Consider the following 15697-nt stretch of genomic DNA (forward strand, 5'->3'; position numbering starts at 1 on the left):
CAATAGAGGTGTTAACGCGAAATCCCCTGTAACCGCGAAATCACCCAGACTGGACGTTTTTGCCGCGCCTCCTGTGGTGAAAGCAAGAACTAGTGTGTTTTTCATAATAGTTTGTATGTTAATGAGCAGAATGACAGGTAAGAACGTTATCCAATCAGAGTGATTTGACCTTAGTACCTGAAGACTTCACTTTTCTGCAAGTTTCTCGATCGTCAATTATAACAAACGTTTCGTACAATATATTCTAATGGAGAGAAGTAGCCTGCGTGTAGCTTTATCTCGCATGGGTTACAGTGAAGCGCGATCTGGACAGAAGACCCACAATGTTTACCTCATTATACAGCGCGCACGCCCTCACTCTTTTTCTGTATCCGTTCAGTGATGTCACTGCATATCATGAATAAATATTAGCAACAGATTAGATGCAAATAAGACCAGTCTGTGCTGGTTTCGCGTTCACCCCACCTTTTGCAAAACTATTTTTCCTTTTTTTTAACTGAAAAATATTCACCACAGATGGGCCAGTCTAAAACAAATGTATCATCAGTGATATAAATAAAACGTGGTTTGCAACAAATGTTGGTAAATATCTTAAAGTTTTGATAAAAAACAATACTTTTATCATAATGGAATGTTAGTTCGTGAACTTTTTCGTTCACAAAAACATATATTTAGTCGCTTTCACAAATATTCTATCACAAAAGAAACCAGCTATATTAGGTTGTACAGGCTTGGTCTCCTGGAGGTCTCTTGGAGGTCACCGCAATAACTGTTTTCAAGCACATCAACAAATTATTGTATTTCATAGCATAGAGGTGCAAATAAACACATTGAACTTAGTTTGTACGCCGGGTACAATGGGAGTGCCTATTATGTGGAATCAGACCTTCGTTTAAATAGAAAATATAGAAAACCGGAAGAGACTATTTCGCGGGATCAACAAAACTACGACATGCGATGAAAATCGAATTTGTTGTGGCAGAGACGATCGATCTACATCTTGTCAGTTCGTATGCGTGCAGAAAATGTGGACTGAGAGCGTCGACTCTGCCAAAAAACAGGGATACGCATGTGATATTTAATTTTGGGCAATAATTTCACCACATTTAAAATTATAATGTACATATTCAAACATTTATTACCAAAATACAGCTAAAGGCATAAAGCAGGAGATGTTATTAAACGACATTTTGCAGAAAAATAGTAAGTAATAACCATGCGCCAGAGAATAATATGGCTGTCCAAATAGTTGGCGACCCGAAAGAGGTCATTTGGATCCTAGCTTAAAAACTTTTGTGAATGTTTGAAAAATATGTACAGTACTATATTAAACATTAAATGACAACATGCGATAATGTCTGGGTAGTTATATGCATAAATTATGATGATGAGCTAAAACAGAAATTATTCTGACCAGCAAATGCTCAAAGCAAAAAATATAAAAGACCAGAAAATGCTCAAAGCAAAAAATGAAACAGAAATTGATCAAAACTTAAAAAGACCAAATCTAAAGAAAATGATCAAAACAAAAAATGTACAGAACAGAAAATATAATCAAAAAACGTCGAAAAACGATCATATAATTGTCGAAACATTTTCTTATTTTCTTAGATTTGCTCATCTATTTTGAACTTTTTGGCGAATTTGTTAGGGTCTTGTCGGACTGCAATACGGCGATACCAATCTTCGTTACTGTATGTCAACTGTTGGCAAAGTTGTGTATTATTTCTACTTTTATAGACAACTCGTGTCAAATTACTAATTATAGAGCTAGTTGTTTGGAACGGTCTGCATTGGTTGTTATGCACTTTTAAAAGACCCCGAAAGTGTGCCAATTCGACTTCAAAACGTGGTCCAAATTGTCGAATTTTTCTCCACAATGATCTGTTAAAATAATTGTAAAAGAGATAATCTGCATTTGACCACCTATATACGTTGTGTCGAAATGTATCTGTGATGGTTTCACGTGTGGTACGTTGATTTTGTGCTAAATACAGTATGTTTTCAAAACCCCAACACAGCAAATTTTTCAACAGAATCAGAGATTCGTCAAAGTATTCAAGTATAAGAACTAGGTCGAATTCTTGATCCAGTCTCATAATGGTTTCATTCACAGTAGTTTCATTGAGTGTTGATTCAAATGACAATCCAAATTCTCCCAACTGATTATTTCTGCTCTCCGCATCTCCAGGGGTACGCGGATTTTTAAGGAATGCTTGCATAGACGCCATTACTTGTTTTCTATGCCTGAAAAAGTTCATATGCGACTCTACTTGTGCGGCTGGCTCTCGTAAAATAGTTACATAAATAGGGTTTGCCTCCATGAATGAGTTTATTGTTTCCCTCTTGTACGACACATGACCAGTAAGTATATTGTATTTTGAAGATGAATTAACAATGCCACCAATCGGTGGCAGTATTATCGACTGATTGAGATGCTCTTTTCGTATATGTCCGTTTATTGTGTTACGCGTGGAAAACACGAATGAGAGTTTATTTGCATATCCGTAGCGACAAAAGATGCAATGGAGTGAAGTGCTTCCTGTTTTATGAGTTTTTATAAAGACCATATTATCCGCTCGTTGGCACGTTGATGCCGGTTGTGTTGTGAACCATCTACTATCACGTGACACGTTAACTGGCAGTGGTTTGGGTGTGAATAGACTGTACCATGTAAAAATAGTTGCTATAAGTAGTAACGACATCAGTATCTGTAAGAAGAAATCCATTTAGTGTTATAAAGAACTTTATGGCCACGAGAACAAAACAATTAACTTGCAAGTACATCACCCACAAAAACTATATTAAAGGGCGGTGGCGTCGCGCAACGTATGCGCGAAATCTGGTTCTCGTATAAACAAAAATGGTGAATGTGACTGTTGTGCAGATCAACGAGACGTTACTAGGCGTTAATTATGTAGACGATTGGCATGGAATAAGTCGACGGCAATAATTATTACTAGTCGCGCCCAGGGTGAAACTCGTACTTTCCATTAAAAGATCGCATCAGATTGTGGGAAGATCATTGTTGATCTACGCAAATGTTGCACATGCGCGGCGCGACGACCATCGCTCTTTAATAATGTAAGCGTCATTTTATTATATGCATATATGTACAATTGTTTGTGACCCTTGTGTCCACGCTGTACACGTGTCAAAGAATTGGAGTGTATAGATGGCAATATTCAAAATAATCGGTCGTAGTCACATGACAAAACATTTTATAATAAACTTGCCTAGATGTCAGCAGGTTAATTCTGGCATGTCAGTGATCACTTATCTGGCAGTGATTGATACCAATCAGACATATGTGTCAAATAATGAATTTAGATCCTTTGCCAATCACATTGGAATGAAGTTAATCTACCTGAAGGTACTCTCCCACACCTCCGGCGATTCTTGTGTAACTACTTTCTTAATTAGGTCACCTAATTCAAATCCTCCGTCAGTTCACACATACTAAGCAGCCACGAATGAAGTATTTTTGACTGATATTAATTGAGATTGTGTCTTAAGTGCTAGTTTGAGGGTTTCGCTGTATTTAAAATAATACAAAATGTACCTACTTACCGTCAGTTGAAAACATTTATTGTACCACGTATTTCCCATCTTATAATACCAATGTTTATCCTATGCTTTCTCAATCAATTTCTAAAAAAAATAAGTAGAATTTGACAATTACTATAAATGTAAACATGTTTAGCTTTTAAAGGGCGACAGTTAGTCGTACGGGCAGTGTAAATGCCAAAGTCAGACGATTATCCCTTTGTCTAGTCAATAGTTACCTATAGACCAAGGTGAAACTGTAGTGATGTTGTCTCCGATCGATTTATTTATTCTATTGCAAGATTTTGGAACAGAATAAAATTGTAGAGCTTGAACTTCGGTAAGGTGTTGAAGGTGACAGCCTTGATGCACAATAATTTGCCTTTAATATTCTCCGTTATATAATTCCCTCTAATCGCAAAAAATACTCAGCCTGTGCATATAACCAAAACAGACAGTTAACTTGAATTTATTTCTACCCTCTGAACCAAGTTGTTAGTGTTGATAATTAAGGTTAGGGTGATAACAAATTGTGTGTTAGAGGTTGTTACTGTCGTTACTTTCACTATAATATCATACTACATGCTACTGTTTTTGAAAGGTCACGGACAAAGTATTCTGCTTCTCATGTCATCGGAACTGTGAAATAAAAATGTGATAAGTTGAACTAACAATGATAATCTAATGATGCCATTGGTGGGTGATGACCACGTAACTGACACCTGATCAATTATTGTATTTTGACCTTAAAAAACTCGTCCACCATTTATCGGTTGGTGAGTGGAAATAAGAAACTTTATTTAGTCTACATGTTATTGCCATGCCATTATTTAATACTTTATATATAACTACACATCTGCGGGGAATGTGGTGTTTAAACGTAGTTAAATTTTGGAGATCAAAATGTCGAAGGTTGGGTCATGTAGGCTTTGTGGATTATGTAGGTAATGTTGGGTTAGGGTTCATAACATAATAGTTTGGTTATAGCTGCAACTACATATTCCATACTGCAGTACAGTTTGTTCAATGATAGTAATTAAAAAAGTTGAATGACCAATGACTAAAAGTAGTAACATGTACATCAGGTGCAAATAAACTCCTATCTTGCCTAGGCTTCCTAATTCCTACACAATTCACCATGTTTGTTGTTCATATTATTACAAATTTTAAAATGATCTGACAAGAATTCCAACATTCGTGTCTTGTTACCGAATTACTGAGAACAGTAAGAAGACAAATAAACATAGCGATGCCAAAGACTCCTTGCATGGATAGTATCTCATCATAGAAAGAGGATATCATCTCCTCACATAGCAAAATAACATCCCCCACATAGATAGGATATCATCTCCTCACATATAGCAGATAACATCTCCCCACAAAGAGAGGATATCATCTCCTAACATAGAAAGGATAACATCTCCTCACATATAGCGGATACCATCTCACCCACATAGAGAGGATATCATCTCATAACATAGAAAGGATAACATCTCCTCACATATAGCGGATAACATCTCCCCCGCATAGAGAGGATATCATCTCCTAACATAGAGAGGATAACATCTCCTCACATATAGCGGATAACGTTTCCCCACATACATAGGATAACATCTCTTATAGAGATGATAACATTTCCCCACATAGATAAATAACATCTTCTCGCATACATATGGTAACATCTCACATACAGAGGATACTACCTACTCAAATAGATAGGACAACAACTCCTCGCATAAAAAGGGTAACATCTCACATAGAGAAGATAACATCTCCCCACTTAGAGAGGATAATATCTTCTCTCATACAGAGAATAATAGCTTCTCACATAGAGAGGATGATATCTTCCCACATATATAGGGTAACCTCTGCTCACATAGAGAGGATAGCATCTCCTCGTATAGAGAGGATGCTATCTCTTCACATATTACATAGAGGGGATAACATCTCCTCACATAAATAGGATAACATCTCCCTCACATAGAGAGGATAATATTTTCCCGCATAGAGAGGATAACATCTTCTCACATAGAGAGGATAACATCTTTTCTCACATAGATAGGATAACATCTGCCCACATAGAGAAGATAACATCTCCTCACAATGTGGGGATAACATCTTCTCACATAGAGAGGATAATATAATCTCTCATAAAGAGGATAGCATAAGGATAATATTTTCCCACATAGATAGGATAACATCTCCTTACATAGGTAGGAAACCATCTCCTTACATAGATAGAATAATATAATCTCACATAAAGAGGATAAAATAAGGATAATATTTTCCAACATAGACAGGATAACATCTCCTTACATAGATAGGATAATATAATCTCACATAGAGCAGATAACATCTCACATAAAGAGGAAACCATCTGTCAGCATCCTTTATTTCATGTTTTTGTCATATTATCTCAAACCCTGCAAATTGAAGTGTACATGGAGCCATGGGAAGAAACGGTGTGCATTGTGATAACTGTCAAAGGTTTTCAACTCTGGAAGGACAGTGGGTTCTACCAGGTGTACTTGTAATTAACAACAAAGGGTGAGTAGCCTGCGAGATCCAGCTGCTAGCGAGATTCTGATTGGCTTAAGTGGAAAGCCAGGAGGTGACACTGAATCATGCTTATAAATTGGATAGACTCAGGACAGTTTTGGGTCGATCATTTCAACTTGGTGTCCGTCACTTCAACTTGCTTTCCTGCGTGTTCTGCTACGATATTGGTTGACAAGTGATACAGGCTACAACCATCATTATGTGAGACTTGTATGAACTGCTCTGCGATCTCCTGCTTTCAGCGGTGCCCTCCAGAATGCCAGCGTTCCACTGCAAGCAAGACTCCTGTATTTATTCGTTGTTGTGTTGCAGAAGCCATTGACTGTCGTCCATTAATACATCCTGGAACTGTGAGTTATCACCAATGCACACTTCTATAAGCAATCTCCTATTTTAGTGACTTTATTCATTATATTTTTCTGTGCTTTATTTCTTGTAATTATTTTGAGAGGTATTAAAGCCAGGAGCTTTAACTCGATATTTTGGTGTATGTGTACTTCATTTCCAGTACTATTGTCTTGTCTATCGCATACTAGCAGTGAAAGAACCCCCTGTTTAGTGTGAGTTCTGTGGGTGGCCCTCTCAATTGCAATAAGCAGGCCTTACACTGTGACACCATCTCCTCACATGGATAAGATAATACAATCTCACATAAAGAGGATAACATTTCCTGGGATAGAGGATAACATCTTCTCACATAGACACGATAACATATCCTCACATATCAATTCATATAGATAGAATGTCATCTCTTCACATATAGGATACCATATACCCACATCGATAGAATAACATATCCCCACATTGATAGTATAGCATATCCTCACATAGAGAGGATGCCATCTCGCAACATAAATAGGATAACATCTCACATAGAGCGGATAACATCTCACATAGAAAGAATACCATCTCCTTACATAGATAGGAAACCATCTCCTCACATAAGACAATAACATCTCCTCACATGAAGAGGTTAACATATTTTCATATAGATAGAATGTCATCCCACTTACATACGATAACCTCTGCTCACATAGAGAAGATAGCATCTCCTCGTATCGAAAGGATACCATCGCCTCACATATTACTTAGATAGGATAATATCTCCTTACATAGATAGGAAACCATCTCCTCACATAAGACGATAACATCTCCTCACATGGAGAGGTTAACATATTTTCATGTAGAGAGAATGCCATCTCTTCACATATAGGATACCATATACCCACATCGATAGAATAACATATGCCTACAAAGATAGGATAACATCTTCTCGCATAGAGTAGATATCCATCCATATGGGGGAAAACAACGTACTGGGCAATTTTTAGTTGACATTTTTTGGCAAATTTCAACCGAATTTGTGTTTGAAAGATTAAATTTCATGGTTTCTACAGTGACCTCTATTTTTATTGAGATCTTCATGATCCAAGCAAAAACCATGACTAATCGTGACAGGCGCACATATTGCATGTGTGTTTTTTTTTATAAATATATACAGTGATCATATGGTCTCAATACATTATAACAGTGTATATGATTAGTTATTACTTAATACATATTGGCAAATTCTGCATAACAAAATACTGCAATAGAATAGATACAATATTCATGCTTTCAGTACAAACTTTTTTTTTACTTCTCTTGTTTTGTAATATGTTACGATGTCAATACTATGAGCTTATTACGAGAATACCTCAAAGTATGCGCGAAGACAGCACATCGGGAGTATTGACCAACGCGCAGTGGAAGTCGATGAGACGACGTACTGTTTCAGTGCACACTTTGAGTTACCCTCGTAATAACCTTATTATTATATATCTTTTCCTTTCAAGGACACATCATGGGAATGCCAAAATCCAAAAAGTTTAGAACAGAATCAGCGAAATTCTTTGTGTGGAGTCCGGTCAATCCCGGGTGGCAGCCATGTTTGTTTTTATTATTAGAGGACTCTTACGCGCGTAAAAATTCCACATTTGGAATTCGCATTTCCTTATATCGTAGGATGATTACTGCAAAGTTACGGCACGCTGAAACTTACGGCGTTACGGTGACAGATGTATAATAATTCCTAATATGCTATAGTTACAGGCATCACGTGACTTTATGCATCCTCTCTCCATAAATAGTTCCCATGGCACTTCGCGTTTCTATATTTGTTTAATTGACTCTTAACAGAGGGAAAACTATATTCATTTAACGAAGACAGGATTGTGATAAATATTGAAAACTTACATTTGCCAACATTAAATTGGTATACGGCGTAGAGGCGTGAAACGATATTTAATGGTAATTCAATGTCTGCACTGTCACAAAGGACAAAGTTTCTTCTACATTGCATGCTGGTTACTTCCATACCTCACTGTGGTAAATTTTCAACTTGGCAAGCGTTAAGTCACAAAGCTAAAATCGCAGTGCGCGTCCAGGCAAAGAGGACAGCGTTACAGTGGTTATTAATTAAGATACAACATTAAATGAACAATCGTAGGTCAGTGGTACACCTGTAATACTTACTGAACTACTGAACAAGACCACTGATAACAAAGTTGTTGCAGCGCGGACATTTTGCCTCCCCTCGTATGAAGTGGACAAAACAGGCATTACAAATTCGTCGTTGAATCTAGAAATCGTTTTTAGTTTTACTTATAAGTTTTATTTTCTCTATTCCAACGATATGCTACTTGGTTCGACATCGGTTATCTGCAGGCACACGGAGAAATGACAAATGATGTAGTAAATATAATTTACTCATATGCTTTAATTAAGCGCAATGTCTGAGATGCTGAATTATTCGAGTTACGGACATCGAGTTACGAACATCCAGTTAGGAAAACATCGAGTTAAAAAAATGACCACGCCCGTTTTTCAGAAACCACGCCCACTTTTGCAAAACCACGCCCAAATTGTAACTCGATGTCCAGCAGAAATGTCAACGTTTGACGTTGATGGAAGTACAGGCTTTTATAATGGCGGCAACAACTTTGGCTTTACTCTGATTACGTGCCAGGATTCAGAACGTCCGAAAATCACGAAAGTTATTAGTTTTCTTATTGATGACAGAATTACGAAGAAATAGTACGACCCAAAAACATTCGGATATAACTCCAGGGTCGTTAGTTCAAGTGTACTTTAAGCTGGAGGGTCGTCACCTGCGCACGCGCGAGAATTGAGTCCCAAGCGACGATAACAACACACGCTAAAAGCGCAAAGGCTCAGGGGTAGATGCTTCTTTGTAAACAATTGCACGCTATGGCCATCTAACGCATGCGCAGGTGACGACTCCCTTGCTTTAAAGTATTTTATAGACGACTTCCAATAAGATAACTTCTGAGAATTTTCCAGTTTTGTTTAAACACTAAAACATCGCTAATGACAGGGATTTCATGAAAACGAGTACAGAGAGTATTAAATCCCCATGCAAAAACGTGGATTCGTAAATGTTTACAAATATGGCGATACAAGAGGGTCGGAAATGTTATTTTCGTAAGCTGTAATCAATTTTCGCAATAAGGTAATTTAAATAAATAAAAAAATCGTAGACGTGGACAAGATGTAAATATAAACAGTCATTTTATTCGTCCGTAATTTGTACAAATATCTTATTTTTTGTAAGCGTATAAAACATTTTCCGCATTAAATGTCGTAATTCGTATGCAATTCCCAATTTACTAAATATATTACTAAAATGTAAAGTGTAATTAGAAATTTGCTTTATCTGTAAAGTGTCAAAAACTATTTTTTACTGTAAAGGTAACTTACATTTTATTTCCTGTAAAAACATAAAATGCCTTTTTTTATTATCTGTAATCTGTACCAGCTACCCCCCCCCCTTGCCCCCCCCCCCCCCATACAGTGAGCTACAAATATATAACATGAACTTTGATACGAAAACTGGTACCTTGATCGGCAAAACAACGGTATAACTGCAAAACAGCAGTATAAACATAAAAAATTTGTTTTAAAGAAATTAACAGCAAAAAACGAATAATAACCACAAAGTATCAAGTGCTTTTACATGCATGTTTATTTCTAATCGAGTAGAAAGTCCAAACAGAATCACTAATAATTCAACATAGGTTACCGTGACTATGCTACGGCAGCGCGCGCCTTCTCACAAGTGACCGTAACTGTCCACAACAAGCGGGTGAAGAATATTGATCCTCTCGAAAATACCTTTAAAATTACCGAGGTCTGTTGAACCCACGAGGCCCGGCAAATGAGTCAATTGATCCATATCTGACTTTGTTTTAGTGCAAACACGTGACGTTTCAGGCCATTCTGACGCTGGAAGGGTGTTGAGGTGAAGTACTGTGCTGTCTGGATTGCCTAAATATAATTTTTGTGTGAAACAACGCAAAAACGTTGTACCCATGTACGACGTTAATAATAATAATAATAATAATATTTTTATTAGCCTTTGAAACGGCGTAAAAAGTAACATACAAGTCATTCGGGCGTCAATAATTTTGTGTTTGGTGTCTTTCTTGTATGTCGATATCAACAATAGATCACCATACCGAAGTAGTAATGAATACAGCTGAACTCCATTAAGTCACAACAGTCAAACTTGGTCAGAAGTAATCGCCGTGGTGTGAGATCAATAATTATCATCTTCTTTCGTGTTTGTTTGTTTCGTGTATTTTTATACAGTATAGACACTGACACCGCTTCACTGATATGTTGTTGATTTCAATAACTCGTATGATTGCTATGTTGTCGATTTCAGCGAATAAAAGCATTGCTTACCAGCGCTTCTACGTCACTAAAATCAACACTGTGTTTGTGTATCAAACAGTAATTTATTTTACCGTGATATTACTCGTTACTGTCTGTAGTAAAACATTGACTACAGATAATTTAAAAATGATCTGTTAGAAAATGTTACATTAATACCCAACCCAACCCAACCCACTCACTCACCGATACATTAACACCCAATCCACTGGCCAAATTCAACCACTGACTAAGTTCAAATCTGGCCGAGTTCGGTCGTCGCCGTACTAATGAGAGCCCGCGCCTGGCGCGCCTCCCCCCAAATCTGCGCCTGATATCTGAAATATTTGTTCACATTGTTCACGAAAAATAATAAATGACATAGACATGAATTTTAGTTTAACCAACTTTAACCTACCTTGTTTTCGCTGTGATCGACAATGGCCAAGGTTAGTAGTCCCGTTTCTAAAGGAATGTAGTCGAACCATAACAATAGGACAAAAGCACACATACGCAATACGTCAAACTTTCCAACAAACTAGATTGGAGGTGGACAAAAAGTGATAGTACACGCGAGACCGATAGTGAAACAATGCAAAGAGTACGGTAAATTTGACAATTATAAAGTTTATCAAACGAGTTCAGTCCCGGGCGTACTACAATGTACGTCCATCTTAGTCCGGTTCACTTACTGATGCGATATTAACACAAGTACACACTCAAACATGACCCTATCTCCCTGTTAAAATACGAGTGTCCCAACTTTACTTAAGAGGCAACTCTTTCTTATGCTAACGATGCATTGGTTGAAAGGCTTGCATACTTTGATTCACGTTTGTGCGTCTGTGTACAAACGTTTCTGAGTGTGTGGCTATTCCACTGATTTCTCAAGAACCAATTATCCGATTTTTATGAAACTTGGTACATAGATGCTCTGGGATAATGGCAGGCCTGATTAGGTTTTAATTGAAATCTGTGGAAATTGTACGTATTTTCACTTGTTTCTCATAAACTATTAAAGATGCAATATGGACGAGAATTGACATTTATTTCACTCTTTAATAAAGTGAATTAACCTCACATAATCGTAGCAATCATGACAGCGCTGTTTAGAGTTTGTTTGTAAACATAGTTTGAATCCGCCGCCATTGCTGGAGATACCGGCCACGTGATTCCGAACGCAGAAAATGATGTTGTCATAGCGGTAATAGGTCATCGCAACAATGGCGGGTTCCGCCGCTTCAAGAACTGCAGCGCATTCCCTTTCGGACTATTCGTGGCAACATGTGAAATGAAATGAAAACTGTGAAATGGACACTAAAAAGTTAGTTTCACAAAGAAATGCTGACACCGCTAACATCGGCAAACACGTCTGGCGTACACAGGTGGCGCGTCGGTGTTGATTCATTGTTGACAGTTCTTCCCGGCGTGAAATGTATAAAGGGACACTAAAATTAAATGGACAACAGGCGTGGATGACAGCCAGTTGGTTAGTGCTGGGTTCTTTTGTCACCGTCCGGAATACCGGTAAGTAATTTCTATCCAAACTTTGCATGCAACTGTATGGTTTTTAAAGAAAATACCTCTACGGTAGATCATTTAGTAGAAGACATTGTTTTCGTTACCGTGGGGCAAAGTTGATTAGCGTCCAGGGACGGGGGTGGTGGTGGTGGTGGGGGGGGGTTCTCTGAATAAAATATGGTACGCATGCTGAAGTTACTAGTATTTTTCACGTATACGCATGTACAGTAATAAAGTGTGAAAAAGGAATCTCATGAATTCATGATACCTCAACAATTTTAGTATGTATACAGGGTGTCTATTTTAAGTTTCTGCACTTGAAAAGGGGTATAATTTCACAAAAATAAGTATGTGTTTAGAGAGGCTTTTTGAAAAGCTATACTTCAGTGTGGGTACCAGGTTGGACTTTGAGTACCCCCCCCCCCCCTGGATTTAGCATTGTGGGAAACATCGTGGGAAGGAGGAAAATGCATTTCGGTTCTTGAAGATCGTGGCTAGGTCTGAGAATTGAACTTACTCATTGGGTCACCCCAGTTTACAGACATTTCGAGAACGCAGTAAATTGAATTAATATTTTGTTGTACAAGATTGTGTATTTTTATTGTACGGGCAGTTTGTTCGTTTTATGATGTCCGACAAGCATCGGATTTATTGCTGCCCTGGAGTTGAATTAAACAAAATGTTGCTATGTACGTTTGTTTCTGTAACTGGATATGTGCAAGTACACATATATCAATTCTAAAGTGTTTCTTAATGTTTGATTTCTATTTCTCTTGATGACATGCTTTTAAATGACCATTTTCACAGAATTCATAGTTCAAAACTAATTTGCCATTGGTGACTGGCAAAGGATTATGAGGAACTTCCGAAGTCAAAAGAAAATCATGTAAAGAGAGAGAGAGAGAGAGAGAGAATGAAGGGAACATTGAGCAATAGTGAGTAATGCAATCATTTCTAATTTATTTCAAATATACAAAAAAAATTGTATAAAATTATAGGTCTCTGACAAATGACCAGAATAGCGCAAGTTGTTAAAGAAACATAAAACTTTAATTCTCAACAACGATGAAAGGACCAGTTACTGCACAAATCCCTACTCCCCGCGAGACCCACCCAATACAAAACAGACTTACCGCGAAAGCCACTTACCGTGAAGCTACTAGTAACAAATGAAAATATATGTAAATATTAAAATTTGTGTTATTTTTTACAATGGTAGATGACCTGTGAAGCCATGACAAGAGAGCAGCTATTGACTTTAGTGAAGTGATTATTTATTAGTCATTAACCAAGCATGAAATCGACAGATGCAAACACTGCCAGAATATATCTGTTGTGGATGGCACAAACAAGAGTAAGTTCAAATTCTTATTTAACACTGTCAGGGATTGATCATTAGAAACTTGGGGTGACAGAATTGAAAACAGAAAATTTGAACAAGAAAACAGAAAACAAAAATCTGCACACCAAGAAAAAAAAAATTAAACAAAGTGGAAATTCAAAATAATTACAGCGAATTAATCGCGTAAAAAAACTATCACAAAACTAAGTGATAGAAAAATAGTGCATAGTTTTTTTCCACCACTGCCCCACCCAGAATTTCTAATGATCTATCCCTAATCATTTAAGAATAAATTGTAGAAATAAAACCTTTCAGAAACACCGGTACTGTATTGCATGTAGTAGTGTGTAACATTACAGGTATGACTGTCATATAAAAGTTGTATTTTTTATGATCAGAATACAATAAATTCAATTTTTGGTTCAAACTTGATTCTACAATAGAGTAATTACATATCTACAAATGTGTACCCTAGTATTTTTTTGTTAGCTAACTATTGGTTTTCTTGGCAACAATATATCTGAATGTTAACTTCTTTAAGAACAGAATAAATTATGAGAGTGTGGTGTAATTTGAATACTACAGGTTGAAGGTAAATATTGCTGTTCATATGATTTATGCAGGATAATTTTACTGTTGCATTTCTGTTCTGGAGTGTAAGCTTCCTTATTATAGTATGATGACCTTTTAAAATAACATTAGTGTAGCTAAATGTAGTACATTCATCTTTTCTAGGGGTATCAAATACAAAGATCTTTTTTTTATTTTTTATTGCAGGAATTTAGAGAGATACACAAGGGTATCCTAGCCATTGCAAGGGCATTCAGAAATGACCTTTTCGTCATGGATGAAGACTAAGATATAAGCAAAACTAACCACCATGATGTGTAGTCATGTGTATACATGTAGGCAATTCATTTTATGGCAGCATGGTCATTTAGAAGCTGGCTTCAGTTTCCTAATCCTTATGACCAATACAACAGTTTCTGTTTTATTTCCATCTGGGATAAGGTGTATTACAACTACAAACTACAACAACTGAACAATTTGCATGAAAATGTATGATTTGTGTGTATAATGCCCTAGGATGTTTCTGTTTTACATAACATTTGCTCCTCTACCAATGTATCTATTGCAGGTGGTGGTATAAGAGCAATGTCAGCAGAAATGTGTCTCTGGTCATCAGATTCATGTACCATTGGTCTATACATCCTCTATCTGTCAGCCATTCTGAGATCCAGACTGTTGGTTTTTAATTGTGCAATATGAGAATAGATTCTTGTCAGTTTTGAATGGTGCCATCGATTACTTTTCTTTAATAGATTCTTTTGTACCTAGATATAATAAAAATTCATTAAATATCTGGCACTGTAACCACATCAGACTGGTCAACATACATACTTTGTAATATTAAATTTTGGGTTCAAATCATATTATTTACATCCGTACAAGATTTATGCATTAAGATACAACATCCTTAGATAATAAAGCTAATTTTGTACTCACCATTCTCTTTTTTCCTCATTTCTCTATTACCGATATAATGTACATTGCGGTCTATTGCTGCAAGACGGTTCCTTGCTCTATGAACTGGGGGGTGTATACATGCAAACCATTTACTCGCATATTGCAATATCTGCTGTTGAAATGTTTCAAGCTCACTTATCTCCCTGTAAATGTAGTAAAAAAAATGATTTTCCAGCTTCACACTTTCATCAATAACAATTCCTTCTAATAATATAGAGACTATAGAATATCTTGATTGTTACTAAGCTCACCTAGCATTCAATTAGTAAGATGTCTTCTTCAGAAAGTGTTTATCAAACACAATATGAACGCAATGCATCAAGTGCCTTGGTTTCTCTCTGCAATCACTCACCATCACAACTAGCTTCTTCTGTTAAAAGGACATGCTGGCACTGGCCAGTTCCAGCCTTGTCCACAATCAAGGTTCACTCATGTTCATTGACAACATGGCATAATAAGCTACTTGAAATTATCAAAAACTCCACACCC

General features: G+C 36.9%; 1 protein-coding gene and 1 long non-coding RNA gene across 2 annotated transcripts; one reads left to right on the forward strand and one right to left on the reverse strand.

The window, feature by feature from the left end:
• Positions 1 to 1112: 1112 nt before the first annotated feature.
• On the reverse strand, positions 1113 to 11293 carry LOC146732714 (galactosylceramide sulfotransferase-like). Its single transcript, XM_085491800.1, has 3 exons — positions 11237 to 11293; positions 3571 to 3651; positions 1113 to 2711 (listed from the first exon to the last, which is right to left on the reverse strand). Exons 2-3 carry the CDS (start codon positions 3607 to 3609, stop codon positions 1608 to 1610), a joined length of 1143 nt encoding a protein of 380 aa, XP_085347926.1. The 5' UTR covers positions 3610 to 3651; positions 11237 to 11293; the 3' UTR covers positions 1113 to 1607.
• A 723-nt stretch (positions 11294 to 12016) lies between these two features.
• LOC144355655 (uncharacterized) lies at positions 12017 to 13232 on the forward strand. Its single transcript, XR_013421254.1, has 2 exons — positions 12017 to 12345; positions 13147 to 13232. It is a non-coding gene; the product is annotated as an uncharacterized LOC144355655 (long non-coding RNA).
• Positions 13233 to 15697: the final 2465 nt, after the last annotated feature.

The sequence above is a fragment of the Saccoglossus kowalevskii genome, chromosome 17 (genome assembly GCF_978046115.1).
Source record: "Saccoglossus kowalevskii chromosome 17, keSacKowa6.1, whole genome shotgun sequence".
Lineage (NCBI taxonomy): Eukaryota > Metazoa > Hemichordata > Enteropneusta > Harrimaniidae > Saccoglossus > Saccoglossus kowalevskii.

What these genes read in the sequence shown, in the direction of transcription:
- LOC146732714 (XM_085491800.1), bottom strand. Translation starts at nt 3,609, where the DNA reads ATGGGAAATACGTGGTACAATAAATGTTTTCAACTGACG. An exon ending in ATAAATGTTTTCAACTGACG is followed by an intron (nt 2,712 to 3,570) that starts GTAAGTAGGTAC and finishes TTCTTCTTACAG; the next exon opens with ATACTGATGTCGTTACTACT.